The following is a 19,393-nucleotide window of genomic DNA, read 5'->3' as shown; positions in this document are numbered from 1 at the left end:
ATAAGATGCCTGATCGCAGGGGTCCCGCAGCTGGGGACCCCGTGATCTTGCACGCAGCAGAAGGAGACATTCTGGGCACAAATTCTGTGTGAATGTGCCCTCCCGCCCCCTCCCATAGGCTTGCATTGAGGAGCGGAGCGTGACGTCACAAGGGGGTGGAGGCGTGACGTCACGCGCCGCCTGCCCCGTGGTCGCCAGTAATCAGACCCAGAGCGAACATGCTCCGGGGACTGATTTTAACTTGGGTGCTGCATGCATGGTCACGGGGTTCCCCAGCGGCGGGACCCCCACGATCAGGCATCTTATCCCCTATCCTTTGGATAGGGGATAAGATGTCTAAGCGCCGGAGTACCCCTTTAAAGGGGTACTCTACTTTAGAAAGTCGTTACTTCTCTAAACTAATCTCTCAGAAAGTGTTCCGTTTTCCTGCAGCACTCCCACAGGATAAATAAGGCATTACACAATGTCCATTCATATCAATGAGTTGCCTGTGTAATGCAGGACAGAACAGATCCTCCAGAGCAAGAGACGATCTTTATTACCACCATTAGCTGAGGATCCCGAACAGAGCGCCCCCAATATTAAAAGGGTTAACCACCATGGGGTGATTTTAGTATGTACCTGCCAGACAATAATGGACATGCTTAGGAAGGATCCGTGTGTGTCTTCGGGCTAAATGGCTATTTTGTGAACTGGCTATTTCCTGTTGGAGTTTGTTCCCTTAAACTACAAGTCCCATAATTCCTTGTTTGTAAGTGTGAGGTCACTTTTCTCCCTCCCACACATCAGCCACCCCACCCATTGAAACACACCTGTTATCCTTTCCATGCAATAGACCAGTGTTTTCTGACCAGGCTGCCTCCAGCTGTTGCAAAAACAGAATGATCTTCCTCCCACCCAGTGGCCGCTCCACTCATTAAAGTACAGACACGCTCCCTCTGATCACCCGACTCATGATGTTATGCCTCAGGTCGCACTGCAACCTGGGGAAACCTGAGACAACATTCATTTTGTATGCTGATAAAAATAAACCTTGGGGCAAAAGTCACATCAGAATTGTGTGATTACTAAGAAACACAGGTGCAAACACTATATTATGAACTACACTAACTTTACAGCCCCTGTAGCATAGTCAAATAAAAAAAAAATCCCTGAATACCCCTTTGACTAAATATTCACTAATCGGCTATACAGTATTACAATAGGCCTTTGCTGGACAACCCCTTTAACTCCAAATCCTTACTTCTCCATATTGCATACATTTCTCAGCAATATCTCAGTGACAGGAAATATTCACACAATTGGCTAAACCGAGAAGTGAAAAATACAAGATCAGCATGGACTTTTGTTAGATGGGAAAGAAATCCATATCTGTAACTAGATAGCCTCCATTTGTTGTCACCATGATCGCCTCACATGACCAACACTTAACGCAGGAAGACGTGTGTGCGTAGAGATAAAACAGGTTTTGTCAGTATGTTCTTATTTAGCCTACAATAGTTTATAATACCAGATGCAGGATGCAAAGTTGAGGAAGTTTCAACAATAAGAGTAAACAGCAAAAAAAAAAAAAAAAAAGCCAAAACGTATTTAGGAGACAGCCATTTCTAAATTATTTTGATACCTAAAATACAATAAAACATTTGACCAAATTTCCAGACTATAGTATTGGAAATCTGCAAAGTAATGTAGAAATAAGCTTATCCTCCAGGGGTGAAACTGGTCCGTCAGAAAACCAGAACATCCTCGCATGGGCTCAGGCCTGCCATGAGAGTGAGTTCAATATAGGTAAATGTCGGCACTTCCGTGGAATCTGCGGTGGTGCACGAGGTATGGTAAAGGCACAGGTAGAAGAAAGATGATACCCAGCACTCACCAGTAATGTCCAGTGAAGATTTATTTTGCCATACTGTAGTACAAGGACGCGTTTCGGCATGGGAGCCTTCCTGCCTGAGGCAGACAGCTGAGGAAGGCTCCCACGCCGAAACGCGTCCTTGTACTACACTATCATAATATGTATTACACTATATGTACTACACTATCATAATAAATCTTCACTGTGCATTACAGGTGACTGCTGGGTATCATCTTTCTTCTGCCGTGATAGTGAGATCAGCCCTAAGTTGGCCCATCATGTCAGTTTCTATAGTAGACAACCTCATCCGCTACAGAATGACGGGTCTAACGTCCTAAGTGACGTATTGATGGCAGTAGCGAATGTGGCCATGCACTTAGTGTATCTAGAAATAGGGGCTTTGTAGTGATTCCATGTGGTTGGCCTAATATAGTGTTGTAACTGTAATGGCGGCCACCATAGCTGTCACCCCCTCCCCCCCCCAAAAAAAAAAATACTAAAATTTAGATGAAGTCGGCATAAACAACTTTTTGCCTACAGTTACTGGAATCATGGGGTAAGTAATGAAATGCCCTACTATATACATTGACAATATTAAAAACTATATACTAGTGTTTCTTCTATAAAAAAAAAAGGGATACACATCTTCTTTTAAGGGGGTACTCTTATCCCCTATCCAAAGGGACCCCTGCGACCTCCGGGCCGGCAGCAGCGGCGGCGGCCATAACACGGCATCTTGCAGCGTACGCGTTCTTGTCGTCATGCATCACCCCCTCCATTCATGTCTATGGGAGGGGGGGGGGGGGGTACATAGCCATCACGCCTCCTCCCATAGACGTGAGTGGAGGGGGTGTGGCGGGCCACACAGCCAGTCTTCGGGCACGGAGGAGAGTTGGCTCCGTGCACCAAATGACAGGGGTGCCGCGCTGGAGAGCGCGGGGGTCCCAAGCGGTGGGACTCCCGCAATCTAACAGTTTATCTTCTATCCTTTGGATAGGTGATAAGATGTGTGCAGCGGAGTACCCCCTTTAAGGTCTTTTTGTTTTTGATAAAAAGCCTACTTTATTGATTCACAAGAGTTTAAACAATTCCCTGAAATCTTTCAATTTTTTTTTTACTTTGAATAGAAATTAAATCGAAACCAAAATTGTACGTAGAAACAGAATCAATATAAAAAGACAAAAATATAAAATGAGTACATTGAAACATAGAAATTAACAATTTACATGGTCATGAGCCTTTTTTTTTAACTTGTATATGACTTCTATCGGTTACAAAATTAGAAATCAAACTTACCAGATGTCTTGGAACTTCTGAATCGTTCTATGTCTACGTTTGGAGGTCTCGATGGCTTTTGAGGTGGAGGGCCCAGCTGGGCTGGAGTCGGCAGAGGTTTTCTTTTTGGTTCCGATGAATACTTCTGTTCCTTTGAGCTGTCCTGACTCGTTGATGGAATTCTTGGGAACTTCGATGCAGGAGGTAAAGAGTTACCTCCATTGTGGTTGGCTTTGGCCTGCAGATCTATAACTGGTGTACTTTGTTTTGTCCTGTCGTTTGGCTCATCTGTATTTTGCTTCAGAAATGGACTCTGTACCTGTTTAATCCCAGTTGGCTTTAAGGTCACTCCAGGAAAGACCTGAGATGTAGGACCTGGTGCTGGATTTCCTTCGGTTGTTTCTTTTATTTGCTTTATAGGTTTATTGTCTAAGGAATTTGAAAATGTTTTCGAAGCTAAACCATGCATGTTGGAATTGGCTTCGCTGGGGGAGGCCACAGAGTTCATTGAAGGCTTTGCCCCAAATTGCGGCTTCTTCTGTACGAAGGGTTTAGGCTCATTCTCTGATGCCTTTATAGCTGATGGCTTGGGGAAGGATGGTTTTGGGTGATCTTCTTTTGGCTCAGTTGGAACGGGAGGCTTGACTCCAAACTTATGTTCCTGTGGAGAGTTATTGGTTAGAAAATGCTTATTTCCACTGGGCTTTGGAAATGTCACCTTTGGCTCATCTTTTTGTTGCTCAAAAGTCTTAAATCCCGGTGGTTTTGAAAACGTAGGCTTCCCATTTGAATCCTGACTTGGTCCATGAACAGAACCCCCAAATCTGTTTAAACCTCCTGATCGGACTATTGGAGGTTTCACTTCATCAGATGCAGGTTTCGGCACCTGCAAAGGTTTCGGAGAGGCAGGTTTCTTGGGAAAGGTTCCTGGGCTGGTGGAGTTGTTACTTTTTGCAAATTCTGCTCTTCTTGCTTGAAAGGAATTTAATGCTGGATTCCCTGGGGTCTTTTCGGCTCCCTCCATGGGGCTGGGTGCTGCATTAAACATAGCCGTGAGGGATTTCACATTTGTGTTTTTTTCCTGCAAGCATAAAGAAAAGGCGAAGTGAAGTGAGATGTTGCTACACAGCTCTCACATACAGCTATTTCAAAGGTTTCCTGACTTGAGGCTTGCAACAGAGCTGATTGGTAGAGTTTCTATACGAAGCATCTTCCTGTATAGCCAAGTGAAAACGAATCCCTTACATGTCTATGGTAATATTTTTTTTGTTAACAGTTATTGTGCTATCGACAAATGTTATTGCGTTTCACAATGTATTTTATTGTTTCCCTAGGAGTGCAAATGTCCCTCATCTGGAAAAGGGAGTGCATTTTCTTATAATATAATTGCAGCATTGTGTTAAAATGTACCTGTTGTCAACATAAACGTTATACCGTTATATGAATATTTTAATATTCATTGGTTAGAAAATGTGTATATTTTTGTTCCTGCAGCCATTGACTGTTTGTCTCTGTGAGAAGACCAAATACAGGAAGTGTGGGTGGACAAGCAGGGCTTTGTACACTGAGGACAGTGATAGACACTTTTTACACTGATAGACATGTGTGTTAGTAGCTGGCTTGTACGCTAGGCTCCCCACCACAATGCTGTATAGAGTACTAGTGCATGACATCTAGCACGCTCTTCTCAGGGGTCGCTATTGTATCAAGCTACCCCTGATGTTAATTACTATATGCAATGACTGTATTGTTCTATGCCAGTTAGCCCCTGATGAGGTCACATGTAACAATGTGCTGAAACGTGTTGGGCAAAGCTAGTAATTCTATCTAGTTATTTATTACCAGCATACAATTTAATTAGGCTTTTTGCATCTGTGGTGCAATCTCTACATATGCAATTTTAACAGCCTTGTTTGTGTCTATCCTGAGTTACAGGGCTGACCTTTTTGCCCTGTCACTTATCTATACATCACTTTGTTTAATCAGTGTGTTTTAACCTATATATTAAAAGCTATGTTTTATTAGCACCTATATTTTTTCTCTCCCCCCTATTATCATTTACACTGAGGACAGGAAGGGCTTTGTACACTGAGGACAAGCAGGGCTTTGTACACTGAGGATAAGAAGGGCTCTGTACACTGAGGACAAGCAGGGCTCTGTACACTGAGGACAAGCAGGGCTCTGTACACTGAGGACAATCAGGGCTCTGTACACTGAGGACAAGCAGGGTTCTGTACACTGAGGATAAGAAGGGCTCTGTACACTGAGGACAAGCAGGGCTGTGTACACTGAGGACAAGCAGGGCTCTGTACACTGAGGACAATCAGGGCTCTGTACACTGAGGACAAGCAGGGCTGTGTACACTGAGGACAATCAGGGCTCTGTACACTGAGGACAAGCAGGGCTCTGTGCACTGAGGACAAGCAGGGCTCTGTGCACTGAGGACAAGCAGGGCTCTGTGCACTGAGGACAAGCAGGGCTCTGTAAACTGAGGACAAGCAGGCCTCTGTACACTGAGGACTAACAGGGATCTGTGCACTGAGGACAAGCAGGGCACTGTACACTGAGGACAAGCAGGGCTTTGTACACCGAGGACAAGTGGGGCTCTGTACACTAAGAAAAAGCAGGGCTCTGTAAACTGAGGACAAGCAGGCCTCTGTACACTGAGGACTAACAGGGATCTGTGCACTGAGGACAAGCAGGGCACTGTACACTGAGGACAAGCAAGGCTTTGTACACTGAGGACAAGCAGGGACCTGTGCAGTAAGGACAAGCAGGGCTCTGTACACTGAGGACAAGCAGGGCCCTGTACACTGAGGACAAGCAGGGCTTTGTACACTGAGGACAAGCGGGGCTCTGTACACTAAGGAAAAGCAGGGCTCTGTACACTGAGGACAAGCAGGGCTCTGTACACTGAGGGCAAGCAGGGCTCTGTACACTGAGGACAAGCAGGGCTCTGTACACTGAGGACAAGCAGGGCTCTGTACACTGAGGACAAGCAGTGCTCTGTACAATGAGGACAAGCAGGGCTCTGTACACTGAAGACAAGCAGGGTCCTGTACACTGAGGACAAGCAGGGCTCTGTACACTGAAGACAAGCAGGGCTCTGTACACTGAGGACAAGCAGGGTTCTGTACACTGAGGACAAGCAGGGCTCTGTGCACTGAGGACAAGCAGGGCTCTGTACACTGAGGACAAGCAGGGTTCTGTACACTGATGACAAGCAGGGCTCTGTACACTGAGGACAAGCAGGCCTCTGTACACTGAGGATAAGCAGGGCTCTGTACACTGAGGACAAGCAGGGCTCTGTACACTGAGGACAAGCAGGGCTATGTGCACTGAGGACAAGCAGGGCTCTGTACACTGTGGCTAAGCAGGGCTCTGTACACTAAGGACAAGCAGGGCTCTGTGCAGTGAGGGCAAGCAGGGCTCTGTGCACTAAGGACAAGCAGGGCTCTGTACACTGAGGCTTTATGACATGCCCCCAGCTCACACAGCAGGAGAATTGACAAGGCAGGAGCCTGCACAGAGCCCTGCTTGCCCTGCTTACATTACCTTATTTGTTCTCCTCACAGAGACACACAAGTAATAGCTGCAGGGACAGAATTTTATCACCCAAAAATATACACATTTTTTAACCAATGTATATTACAAATATACATATAATGGTATTATCTACATTCTGAAAAAAGTTTTTGTTGATGACAGGTACACTTTAAATGTGCATCAAGAAAAACTACAATGCTAATTTTCACGAAAAAATGGATGTCACCATTGTCTAATGAAATCTAAAGTGCATCGCAAGAAAAAATGGACAGTTGTATTTACTCTGAGTTGTTTTTGTTGTGAATTTCAATGTGGACTCTGCAAAGGTGAAGCCTAGGAGGACAGAACAGACTCATCCACGGCTGCAGGTCTTAGGTAAATTATAGCTCAGGCTGAATTACCTTATATGCTGTATAGAGTATATGCTGTATAGAGTACTAGTGCATGACATCTAGCACGCTCTTCTCAGGGGTCGCTATTGTATCAAGCTACCCCTGATGTTAATTACTATATGCAATGACTATATTGTTCTATGCCAGTTAGCCCCTGATGAGGTCACATGTAACAATGTGCTGAAACGCGTTGGGCAAAGCTAGTAATTCTATCTAGTTATTTATTACCAGCATACAATTTAATTAGGCTTTTGCATCTGTGGAGCAATCTCTACATATGCAATTTTAACAGCCTTGTTTGTGTCTATCCTGAGTTACAGGGCTGACATTTTTGCCCTGTCACTTATCTATACATCACTTTGTTTAATCAGTGTGTTTTAACCTATATATTAAAAGCTATGTTTTATTAGCACCTATATTTTTTCTCTCCCCCCTATTATCATTTACACTGAGGACAGGAAGGGCTTTGTACACTGAGGACAAGCAGGGCTTTGTACACTGAGGATAAGAAGAGCTCTGTACACTCAGGACAAGCAGGGCTCTGTACACTGAGGACAAGCAGGGCTCTGTACACTGAGGACAATCAGGGCTCTGTACACTGAGGACAAGCAGGGTTCTGTACACTGAGGATAAGAACAAGCAGGGCTCTGTACACTGAGGACAAGCAGGGCTCTGTGCACTGAGGACAAGCAGGGCTCTGCACACTGAGGACAAGCAGGGCTCTGTACACTGAGGACAATCAGGGCTCTGTACACTGAGGACAAGCAGGGCTCTGTACAATGAGGACAAGCAGGGCTCTGTACACTGAAGACAAGCAGGGTCCTGTACACTGAGGACAAGCAGGGCTCTGTACACTGAAGACAAGCAGGGCTCTGTACACTGAGGACAAGCAGGGTTCTGTACACTGAGGACAAGCAGGGCTCTGTGCACTGAGGACAAGCAGGGCTCTGTACACTGAGGACAAGCAGGGTTCTGTACACTGATGACAAGCAGGGCTCTGTACACTGAGGACAAGCAGGGCTCTGTACACTGAGGACAATCAGGGCTCTGTACACTGAGGACAAGCAGGGTTCTGTACACTGAGGATAAGAACAAGCAGGGCTCTGTACACTGAGGACAAGCAGGGCTCTGTGCACTGAGGACAAGCAGGGCTCTGCACACTGAGGACAAGCAGGGCTCTGTACACTGAGGACAATCAGGGCTCTGTACACTGAGGACAAGCAGGGCTCTGTACAATGAGGACAAGCAGGGCTCTGTACACTGAAGACAAGCAGGGTCCTGTACACTGAGGACAAGCAGGGCTCTGTACACTGAAGACAAGCAGGGCTCTGTACACTGAGGACAAGCAGGGTTCTGTACACTGAGGACAAGCAGGGCTCTGTGCACTGAGGACAAGCAGGGCTCTGTACACTGAGGACAAGCAGGGTTCTGTACACTGATGACAAGCAGGGCTCTGTACACTGAGGACAAGCAGGGCTCTGTACACTGAGGATAAGCAGGGCTCTGTACACTGAGGACAAGCAGGGCTCTGTACACTGAGGACAAGCAGGGCTACGTGCACTGAGGACAAGCAGGGCTCTGTACACTGTGGCTAAGCAGGGCTCTGTACACTAAGGACAAGCAGGGCTCTGTGCAGTGAGGGCAAGCAGGGCTCTGTGCACTAAGGACAAGCAGGACTCTGTACACTGAGGCTTTATGACATGCCCCCAGCTCACACAGCAGGAGAATTGACAAGGCAGGAGCCTGCACAGAGCCCTGCTTACATTACCTTATTTGTTCTCCTCACAGAGACACACAAGTAATAGCTGCAGGGACAGAATTTGATCACCCAAAAATATACACATTTTTTAACCAATGTATATTACAAATATACATATAATGGTAATCTACATTCTGAAAAAAAGTTTTTGTTGATGACAGGTACACTTTAAATGTGCATCAAGAAAAACTACAATGCAAATTTTCCTAAAAAAATGGATGTCATCATTGTCTAATGAAATCTAAAGTGCATCGCAAGAAAAAATGGACAGTTGTATTTACTCTGAGTTGTTTTTGTTGTGAATTTCAATGTGGACTCTGCAAAGGTGAAGCCTAGGAGGACAGAACAGACGCATCCACTGCTGTAGGTCTTAGGTAAATTATAGCTCAGGCTGAATTACCTTATGGAGAGATATAGGGGAGGGATCAGTAAGTTTATTCTATAGCTCATTTAGGGACACTGTGGCTACCACTTATTGGGCACATAGTGGCTTGTATTGGGCCAGTTATGGCTGCCATTCATGGGTTGCTTTTATGGCTGATTCATGGAGGTACTGTGTTATGTATCAATAGGGGGCTTTGAGGCTGGCACAATTATGGACATTCTTTGGCTGTATGTATATATATATATATATATATATATATATATATATATATATATGTATATATATATATATATATATATATATATATATATATATATATGGGGCTATTGTGGCTGTTTTTCTCTTATGAGGTAACTGACTCAATGAAGGACTATTTCCCAGGTTAGATCAGGATGCCAAACAGCTTACCCCACCCCTAACGCAGACCCTAAAAGTGTCTATACGTTCTAAATGTCTGTCACATACTTTCTGTCCATATCCAACTGAAGATCAACCATTGTGCATATTTTGTTCTTAACAAAGATGAGCATCCAAGAGGATTTCCAAGAACCACCATTTTGATCTTTATAGACACAACGGCCCTAATTTACTATTGTAAACCTGACTGCTTTTCTTGGGTTGTGTGCCAAAATGTGGTGCATTGTGCCACGAATTTTGTCTGCGCTAAATTGGTATGGTAGTGAAACCAAGCCCCTTTTCCGGTCAACCATCCCCCTTTCCCAGGCCGACCATGCCCCTTTTTAGGGATTGTAGGTTTATTTTGGTGCAATGCGCCAAAATAAACCTACAAACCCAAAAAAGGGACATGGTCAGCCGGGAAAGGGGGATGGTTGACTGGAAAAGAGGCTTGGTTTCACAACCCAACCTATTTACTATTGAATTCACAGAAAATCCTGTGTATAAATGGCTTGAAATTTCCACCATGAAAAAGTCGGTCAGGAAAATTTTCCGAATTGTAAATTTGAGGAATCCTACAAGTCGGAAAACATAATTTTACACTAGTAAAAACCCAACACTCTTAGTAAATGAAGCCATCGTATCCCTCCGGTGGCATGTTGGATGAAAATTTTCTCTGTCACTTACAGGGATACTCCGACTCTAGACATCTTATCCCCTATCCAAGGGATTAGATTTCTGATTGCGGGGGTCCCGCTGCTGGGGACCCCTGCGATCTTGGCTGCGGCACCCCTGAACTTCGCTCTGTTCAGTATGACTGGCGATACGGGGTGGAGGCTTGTGATGTCACGGTCATGCCCCCTCATTGCAAATCTAGACTTGAGTTGAGGAGGCCATAACGTCATGAGTGGGGCGCGGCACCCAACGCTCTAAACGAACGCCGGGTGCAGCAGGGAGATCAGACATCTTATTCCCTATCCTTTGGATAGGAGATAAGTTGTCTAGGGGTGGATCTCCATTCCTCCCCATCCTGAGTCTAAAATACCTTAGTATCCAGTTAGAAGTGAGCCAAAGTTACTGTAAGTCATGCAGTCTGGCCTATAGTGATGCTTTAGATCTCAGAGCAGCTACCCTTTGGCACAGCCAGTCCTACCTACATACCACTCACAGGGATGCGCTAACCTCTGGGAAGAGAACTTCTCTGCGACTCTATGGTTCCTTATGACCACAATACCACTTCTTCTCAAAACCCTAAACCTTTATGACATAATTTCTATACTATAACCAGAAAGCAGCCTCAGGCCCAATGGGGCAGTAGCAGTTCAGGTTCATCTCTTTAAAGGGGTACTCCGGTTGAAAAAAATTTTTTTTTAAATCAACCGGTGCCAGAAAGTTAAACAGATTTGTAAATGACTTCTATATAAAAATAGAAGGATGGGGAGTGTGAGGTGACAGGATGGGGGACATCTCAGGTGACCGAGGATGGGGAGGGGGGGGGCATGTGAGGTGACAGAGGATGGAGGGACATGTGAGGTGGCTGAGGATTGTGGGGGGGGGGGAACATGTGAGGTGATCGAGGATTGGGGGGAAATGTGAGTTGGCTGCTGACATACATACAAACACACACACACATCTATTATACATACACACATTTGTGGTCTGGGGGAGGGGGCAGAAGAGTGTGGAAAAGACTTAGGGTATGTTCAAACGGCGAAATGTCCACAGGAATATTCTGCATGGACATTCCACTGCAGCAGAGTTCCATTCATTTCAATGGGATTCTGCTGCATTGCGGATTCTGCTCGGAAATGCATTGCCATCTATAAGACGGTGTATTTCCAAGCATTTTCCGGGTAAACATTCCACACATAATCCGCCATGTGAGCATAGCCTTAGGGATCTGGGGTGGGGTGGGGGAGAGGACTTAGGGCTCTGGGGAGGGAGGCAGAGAAACTGCGAGAAAGACTTAGGGGTTTGGGAGGAAAGAGGGGTCTGGAGAAGGAGGACAGAGGGGTCTGGAGGAGGAGGACAGAGGAGTCTGGAGGTGGAGGACCTTAAAGGGTGGGATTCAGATGAACTGGGAAGAAACAGTGTGTGTCAGTATTATTATTTTAGGCACACTGTGTGGCAGGTTATATTCACAGGGTACAGTGCCAGTGTATGGCAGGGTTATTCTCAGATGGTACAGTGTGTGTCAGGGTTATATTCAGGACACGATGTGTGGCAGTATTATATTTAGGGTTACAGTGTTTGGCAGTATTATATTCAGAGGGGACAGTGTGTGGCATTATTATATTTAGATGGGACAGTAAGTGGCAGTATTATATTTAGGGGGTACAGTGTGTGGCAGTATTATATTTAGGGAGTACAATGTGTGGCAGTATTTTATTTAGTGGATACAGTGTGTGGCAGTATTATATTCAGGGGTACGGTGTGTGGAAGTATTATATTCTGGGTGTACAATGTGCAGCAGAATTATATTTAGTGTTTGGCAGCATTATATTCAGAGGGGACAGTGTGTGGCATTATTATATTTAGATGGGACAGTAAGTGGCAGTATTATATTTAGGGGGTACAGTGTGTGGCAGTATTATATTTAGGGGGCACAGTGTGTGGCAGTATTATATGTAGGGGGTATAGTGCGTTGCAGCATTATATTCAGAGGGTACAGTGTGAGGCAGTATTTTACTCAGGGGGTACAGTATCTGGCAGGACTATAATGATTAATGTCTTTATACAGAGGATGAGGATCTGCTGACAAAGTGAGGAACCAATGATGTCCGGGCATCAGAGTCTGCAGAGAAGATGGAGCTGGAAGAAATCCTGGTGCCTGGACAAGATGAAGAAGAAAAGGAAAGATAACAGAGACATCACTCAGGTCAGTGATATCATTGTGTATTCTCCTGACCGTCCCATCAGCTGTAGTAACTGGTAAGTTCTGCAGTTATGATTGGAGAAACTGTACCCCAATGCAAGGCACACTAAGTACCCCTCTGCTCGCACACGCTCCTTAATGAGAGCCAGAGATCGCGGGGGGATCCCCCAACTGTTTTCCCCCTATGCTGTGGACAGGGAATCGGTTAGTTTTGGCTGGACAACACATTAGGGGAGATTTTTCAAAACCTGTCCAGAGCAAAAGTTGCTGAGTTGCCCATTGCAACCAATCAGATTGTTTCTTTCTTTTTTGAAAAGGCCTCTGAAAAATGAAAGAAGCAATCCGGATATTCAGCAAATTTTCCTCTCGACGAGTTTTGATAAATCTCCCCCATTGAGAATAGTAAGGTGCTCATACAAATGATGGACAAATGATATAAAGAACATATATTTTTCTTATCAAATACAACATTTTCTATTGGACGCCTACAGATGGCATCTTAGGAGATGTACCCAGTATCCCCTTTCAGAAACTATTAAGTTTATGTTCAGAAAGGGACAAAGCTCCAAGTAATCTTTATTGTTTGTTGTTTAATGTCAGATCCAAAAACTCTTTATATGTTGTTACTGAAGAAAATTAAAGACCTTATATAATATGGTTGTTTACATTTTTTTGAACATTTAATAAAGAAAACGTCTCCTAAAAATCCCACCAATAGGGGTCCCCATAACTACTGGGACACTTACCAGTCCTGCAGCAGCATCAGGCTTGTCCATGAGTCATGGACAAGAGATGAGTCATGGTCAAGGGTGCATGAGCAGATGCAGCAATCATCTCCCACCACCACAAGGAGGGACACGCCCCCTCCCACCACACACCAATCACCTCCCACCACCGCAAGGGAGGGACACGCCCCTTCCACCACACACCAATCACCTTCCACCACCACAAGGGAGGGACACGCCCCTTTCCCCTGAGAGGATTTCTAACACTGTGAGGCAATGAAAACAGGTATTTTTATAATAAATATATGTGATAGAGTCATAAAAAATAGATGTATATGGTCAGGATTAGGGACTGAGTAACATATGAAGTTTTTTTTCTTTTGTGGGATCTGACAGGTAGGCCTTGACTCTGCCTGATAAATGTTGACAGAGGAAAAGTACTAAAAGAGGATTATGTGGAGTCAGTGTCAACTATGGCAGCTATGGTGATTGAAGCCACTTCCTGACTACTGCACCGTGCAGCCACACTTTTATACAGCTGGCTTCATGTATTAACCTTTGTTCATACGATTTCAGATGCACACTTTCCTATTGTTCCTACCACTACCTCCCTATAGCACCCATCTTCAGCACAGTGCCATAAAATCTTATTAAACTGTTTCTTGCACTGGAGATTGGTGCTATGATGACAGAGCAGGAGAGTCGGGAGTATTCTGATGCTAAATGTGTGTATGTTCCAGCATCACTTCCAATGGCTGGAGATATTTTGATATAACTTGGTACAACTAAAAATATAGGAGAGTTAAATAAAACCCTGACCCACCCCCATTTGCGGGGGTGGGGATTTGTGTCTGAAGTTCCATGGAACAAGTCAATGGAACTTCCGATACCTTACTCCACAAGCTCCACTCTGCATCTCGTGGTGAGTGTGTTGGTCCAGCTTGCAAGCCACACCCCTGCACAAGCCACGCCCCTTCTATTTTCAGCCCTTTTTTTTTTAGGCTCAGGCTGAAAACACCATGTTTTTTTTGGGGGGGGGATATGAGGTCTGGACATGAGGTCTGGATATGAGGACAGAATATGAGGATGGGACATGAGGTCGGGATATGAGGTATGAGGTCGGGATAAGAGGACAGGATATGAGGTCAGGCTATGAGGATGAGATATAAGGAGGGGATATGAGGTCTGGATATGAGGACGGGATATGAGGTCAGGATATGAGGATGGGATATAAGGACAGGATATGAGGATGGAATATAAGGATGGGATATGAGGACAGGATATGAGGACAGGATATGAGGATGGGATATGAGGACGGGATATGAGGATGGGATATGAGGACAGGATATAAGGACAGGCTATGAGGATGGGATATGAGGTCGGGATATGAGGTATGAGGTAGGGATAAGAGGACAGGATGTGAGGTCAGGCTATGAGGATGAGATATAAGGACGGGATATGAGGTCTGGATATGAGGACGGATATGAGGTCAGGATATGAGGATGGGATATAAGGACAGGATATGAGGACAGGATATGAGGACAGGATATGAGGACAGGATATGAGGATGGGATATAAGGACAGGATATGAGGATAGGATATGAGGACAGGATATGAGGACAGGATATGAGGATGGGATATGTGGACGGGATATGAGGATGTGATATTGATATTGATGTGATAAGGACAGGATGTGTGGTTGAAGTATGAGGACGGGATATGAAGTTGGGGTATAAGAACAAGAGTATCATTGTTGCTTTTCATCTCCACAAGGTTTGGGGCAAAGATGGGTTTTTTTGCTAGTAGTAAATAAAACACTGCACTTTAAGCCCTTAAGCACTGGGAGGATATATAGGGCCTCTTCAGGTGCTGCTCTGGGCTGGTAATTTTACCTGTTACTCTCATTATGTTTAGGGCTCACTATCTCCCTGCCCCCCCCCCCCCCCCTTTCATGACAATGTGCGTGTGAAAAAGATGGTGATGCTGGTGACAGGCTGTGAATGGTAATTTCCTAACTTAGCAACACAGGAAGCTCATCGGTGTCAGGAATAGGGGTGTCACCCTGTTTACTGAAGTTTATAAGGGAAAGTTGTAGCAGCATTGTTTTTCTTCTATATTTGAGTATTCCCATCATTTAATATTTAGGACATAACATTGGGATGTCATAAAATAAGCCCCATCAAAGTAGGATCACTTTCAGTATCAGGTTCAGTATAAGAAAAGTTTGGTTTCCCTCATGCACAGGGGCAATGCACACAGAACAGATATAATGCCAACAATGAAGTCACAGTAATAGCATAATGCACACAGTGATTTCACAGCACAGGTATAATGCCAACAATGATGTCAGAATAATGGGATATTGCCCACAGTGATGTCACAGAATAGGGATAATGCCAACAGTGATAGCAAAGTAGTGGAATAATGTTCACTGTGAAGTTACAGCAAAAGTATAATGCGCATAGGAATGTTAATGTATAAGGATGATGGACACAGAAATGTCACAGTACAGGTACAGTGTACCATGTGATTTGGGGTATTGTGAGTTGTCTTGCATCCTGTCCTGTTGTATATTGCACTACCATTACAGCATACACTAAGGTTCTAAGGGTTGATATTTGGGACAATGCACACAAATGAGTGGATCATTGGTCACATGACACACGCGGCCCAGCTAGTTTCTACATAGAAGTTTCTGAAAAGGCCTGAGGACTGGACCCAAAACAAGTTTAGTCTGGACTAGGCGAGAAGAGTGAACATTTCTCCTAGAGCTGCTTCTGCTAGGCAGACTAGTCAGAGTCTGGCTCTAGCCAGAGAAGAATCTACACCTAGTTAGAGTATACCTACTAGGTCCAGTCAGTAAAGTAACCTATTTCAGCTAACTACTACTGTTCCAGTATCAGGATCTAGGTTGTGGAATCACGGCACTGTAAAGAGTTTTGGAGGATTACACCCAAAAGTCCACGCTGTGAGGGCATTATTATTGCTGTTTTTAGCTAAAAAATTGAGAATCTGCAAGCCAAAAGTGGGGAACTAGCTGAGCAAGGACCATTTTGTGAAATACTAATTTCTTTTTGGACTTCCAGTCAGAATTAGTGACGTTGCTAACCAAGTCACAAAAGGTTTCTTCAGCATACACATTCACATAAGGTATTGTGGTGGTAGCTCAGGGTAGGAAATTACCCTGTTTGTGCACCACAAGATTTTTGTGGTGGCTACTAGAGATGAGCGAACTTACAGTAAATTCGATTCGTCACGAACTTCTCGGCTCGGCAGTTGATGACTTTTCCTGCATAAATTATTTCAGCTTTCCGGTGCTCCGGTGGGCTGGAAAAGGTGGACACAGACCTAGGAGACTCTTTCCTAGGACTGTATCCACCTTTTCCAGCCCACCGGAGCACCGGAAAGCTGAACTCATTTATGCAGGAAAAGTCAGCAACCGCCGAGCCGAGAAGTTCTTGACGAATCGAATTTACTGTAAGTTCGCTCATTTCTAGTGGCTGCTAGTGCTACTGACTGAGGTGCAAGGTGTATAGATCATATTCGTGACGCCACTTTTGTGGTGGTGGCTCATGGTTGGATTTTATCCTGTTTGTGATGCCAAGATTTGTGGCAGCCATGACTTAGAATGTGGTACATGACACCAGGGCACCGTTAACCTACCTGGGCCATGTGTGGGATAATAAATACACCGATGTTAGGTTACGGATAACTGTCTTTACTGAGGCAGGAGTAGTTATTACAATCCTGACAGTGCAAAATAGAGAAGATGAGATGCAAAGTAACCCTTAGGAGCCCAAAGACTTGCTGGGATTTGTAGTGTTTTACACCCACTTGACTTTACTTGTTGCAGACTTGGTGTAAGAACCCAAAGGGTTAACCTTTTCTGAGCCTTTGTTTAGCCTGGTTGCTTGGCTATGCACCTGTGAGTCTGCACCTGTGAGCTCAGCTACTTTAGTCCAGCTCACTTAGTGTCTAGTTGCCAGTGAAAGAAGTTACTTCCAGTAACGAGCAGTATTATTCTCTGTATTTTTGGCTATTGATTCTGGCTCTGCTTTGTGACCCCTCTTTTGCTTAGTGGTTATGTACTTCGTATTTTCTTGTTACCGACCCGGCCTGTCTGACCTTGCTCCTCTGTGTTTTTGTTTGTTTTTGTTAGTTTTGTGCCTCCAGCTGTTTCCCGACCTCATCAGTTTTTGTAGTTTATTATTTTGACTTTCTGTCAGTTCCTGCACGTATGTAGGTAGGGACCGTCTTCGTGGTGGTGGACCCGTTGTTTAGGATGGGAGTGCAAGTAGGCAGGGACAGAGGGAGTGGGAAAGTTCAGGGCTGTATCCCTGCCCAACATGACACTTTGGACTTTAGATTTGTTTTGAGGCCGCCCACGCTGACTAGGGTTCTGATAGTGTCCAATTAAAACTACACCACCAGGGAATAAACTAGCTTTTGGGATCAGCTGTCAGAGGCTTTCTTCAGTATTTATTCCGGACTAGCACTGTGTGTCCCGTCGACTCACTGACTCCTGTGCCCACAGGTGTGAACTTCCAACTCCTCCTGGATGGGGAACACTTTCAGAAAGGCGTAGTCGCTTGCTTGAAGATTTTCTTTAGGCTTCCATTGAATCTCCTCATACTCCTGCTGACTCCTCTCCGCACTGCAGCTCAATGAGCTCTGCACTCCACACACACTAAGGCTGGGTTCCCATTACGTTTTCCCCAATACGGGAGCGCATACAGCAGGGGAGAGCTAAAAACTTGCGCTCCTGTATTCCTTTCTATGCGCTCCCCTATGTAATTAATTTCAATGAGCCGAGCGCAGTGAAACGTTCGGTCCGGTCGGCTCATTTTTGCCCTGTATGCGCTTTTACAACCGGACCTAAAACCATGGTCGACCACAGTTTTAGGTGCAGGGGAAAAGTGCATACGGGGCAAAAATGAACCGACCGGACCGAACGTTTCACTGCGCTCGGCTCATTGAAATTAATTACATAGGGGAGCGCATAGAAAGGCATACGGGAGCGCACGTTTTTAGCTCTCCTCTGCCGTATGCCATCCCTTATGGGGGAAAACGTAATGGGAACCCAGCTTAACTCACAACTGAACACTAATTAAATAGCTCCTGTCCCTACACTATATATGGCCTAGCCAGGGGGCCTCCCATTGGGCAATCAGGGTCACATGGGTACTCTGCATCATACCTCCTAAAAGATATCCTACACTTTTTTTTAAAGATATAGTGCAAAACATTATAAATCAACAGGCAAAGACTATAATGAATATTAGGACATGACTTGAGCAGCAGGACCCATGCAGGAACCTGAAGCAATGCTTACCGGACAGGACCCACTCCGGTACCGGGACACCACAGTATCAAGCCACAAAAACATGAGTAAAGTTTCAAAAATTTGCACCACAGTGGGCCAACTTGCGTAGGCTCTTTAAAGACAGTAGAGTCTGATCTCCCCAGTATTACCACTACAAAGTGCTAAAAGCACATTAGAAACTTTTCAGTTAGTATATCTGCTATTAAAACATTTTTAAAGGGATAGTGGTCAACTTTCTACTTATCTACCCAAAAGCTGTAACTTGCAACCCTGTGCCAAAGACATGCTAATGTAAGGAATTATGCCAAAAAAAATTACACGCAGTTTACAAGTGGAACTATGTGAACTATGACATGTTTTACTTTGCAATATTGCTAAGTATTATGCTTTGCAATACGGCATATTCATAGTGTAGGGTCTGTCCCAAAAGAGGTCACCTTATCGTAGTGGGATGGTACACACCATTTGGCCAAATGGTAAGCTTAGAACCTCTATTTTCACCATAGCGGTATTTCAAAGTAAAACATGTCATATTTCATATATAGCTTAGCGCTAGCAGTGTGCTGCTGTATCCTCTGGTTTGTGTTTGTAGTTCAGCCGTAGCAGCGTGCACCTGTATACAATAGTTGTGTATTAGGATGTGCTGACCAATTTTTGCAATTCATCATGGGATATTAACCTCTAATGCTACCAAAGGACTGCTACACTTATCTAGCCTAACCTTCCTGTGGAAAAATGGACACAGTAATGTGATAGTACCAGCATAGTGCACACAGTGATATCACAGTACAGGAAAACTGGACAATGTGATGTCACAATAAAGGGATAATACATGTAATTATGTCACAGTACAGGAGAAAAA

The 19,393-nt window shown here is 44.7% G+C and overlaps 1 protein-coding gene and 1 long non-coding RNA gene across 3 annotated transcripts in view; one reads left to right on the top strand and one right to left on the bottom strand.

The window, feature by feature from the left end:
* LOC130295392 (uncharacterized) overlaps window positions 1-19,393 on the top strand; it is a 129,595-nt gene that overhangs the window by 5,882 nt on the left and 104,320 nt on the right. The gene's annotated exons all lie outside the window — the stretch shown is intronic.
* Window positions 1-19,393, bottom strand: part of FYB1 (FYN binding protein 1) — a 171,877-nt gene that overhangs the window by 95,531 nt on the left and 56,953 nt on the right. For both annotated transcript variants that reach the window (XM_056546052.1, XM_056546059.1), the window contains exon 2: window positions 3,152-4,211. In XM_056546052.1, coding sequence (XP_056402027.1) covers window positions 3,152-4,211 — 1,060 coding nt within the window. The remainder of the gene's footprint in view (window positions 1-3,151; window positions 4,212-19,393) is intronic.

This window comes from Hyla sarda, chromosome 1 (assembly GCF_029499605.1).
Source record: "Hyla sarda isolate aHylSar1 chromosome 1, aHylSar1.hap1, whole genome shotgun sequence".
NCBI classification, from domain to species: domain Eukaryota; kingdom Metazoa; phylum Chordata; class Amphibia; order Anura; family Hylidae; genus Hyla; species Hyla sarda.
The sequence above is the reverse complement of the archived record's forward strand: the minus strand, read 5'-3'. Positions and strand labels throughout refer to the sequence as shown.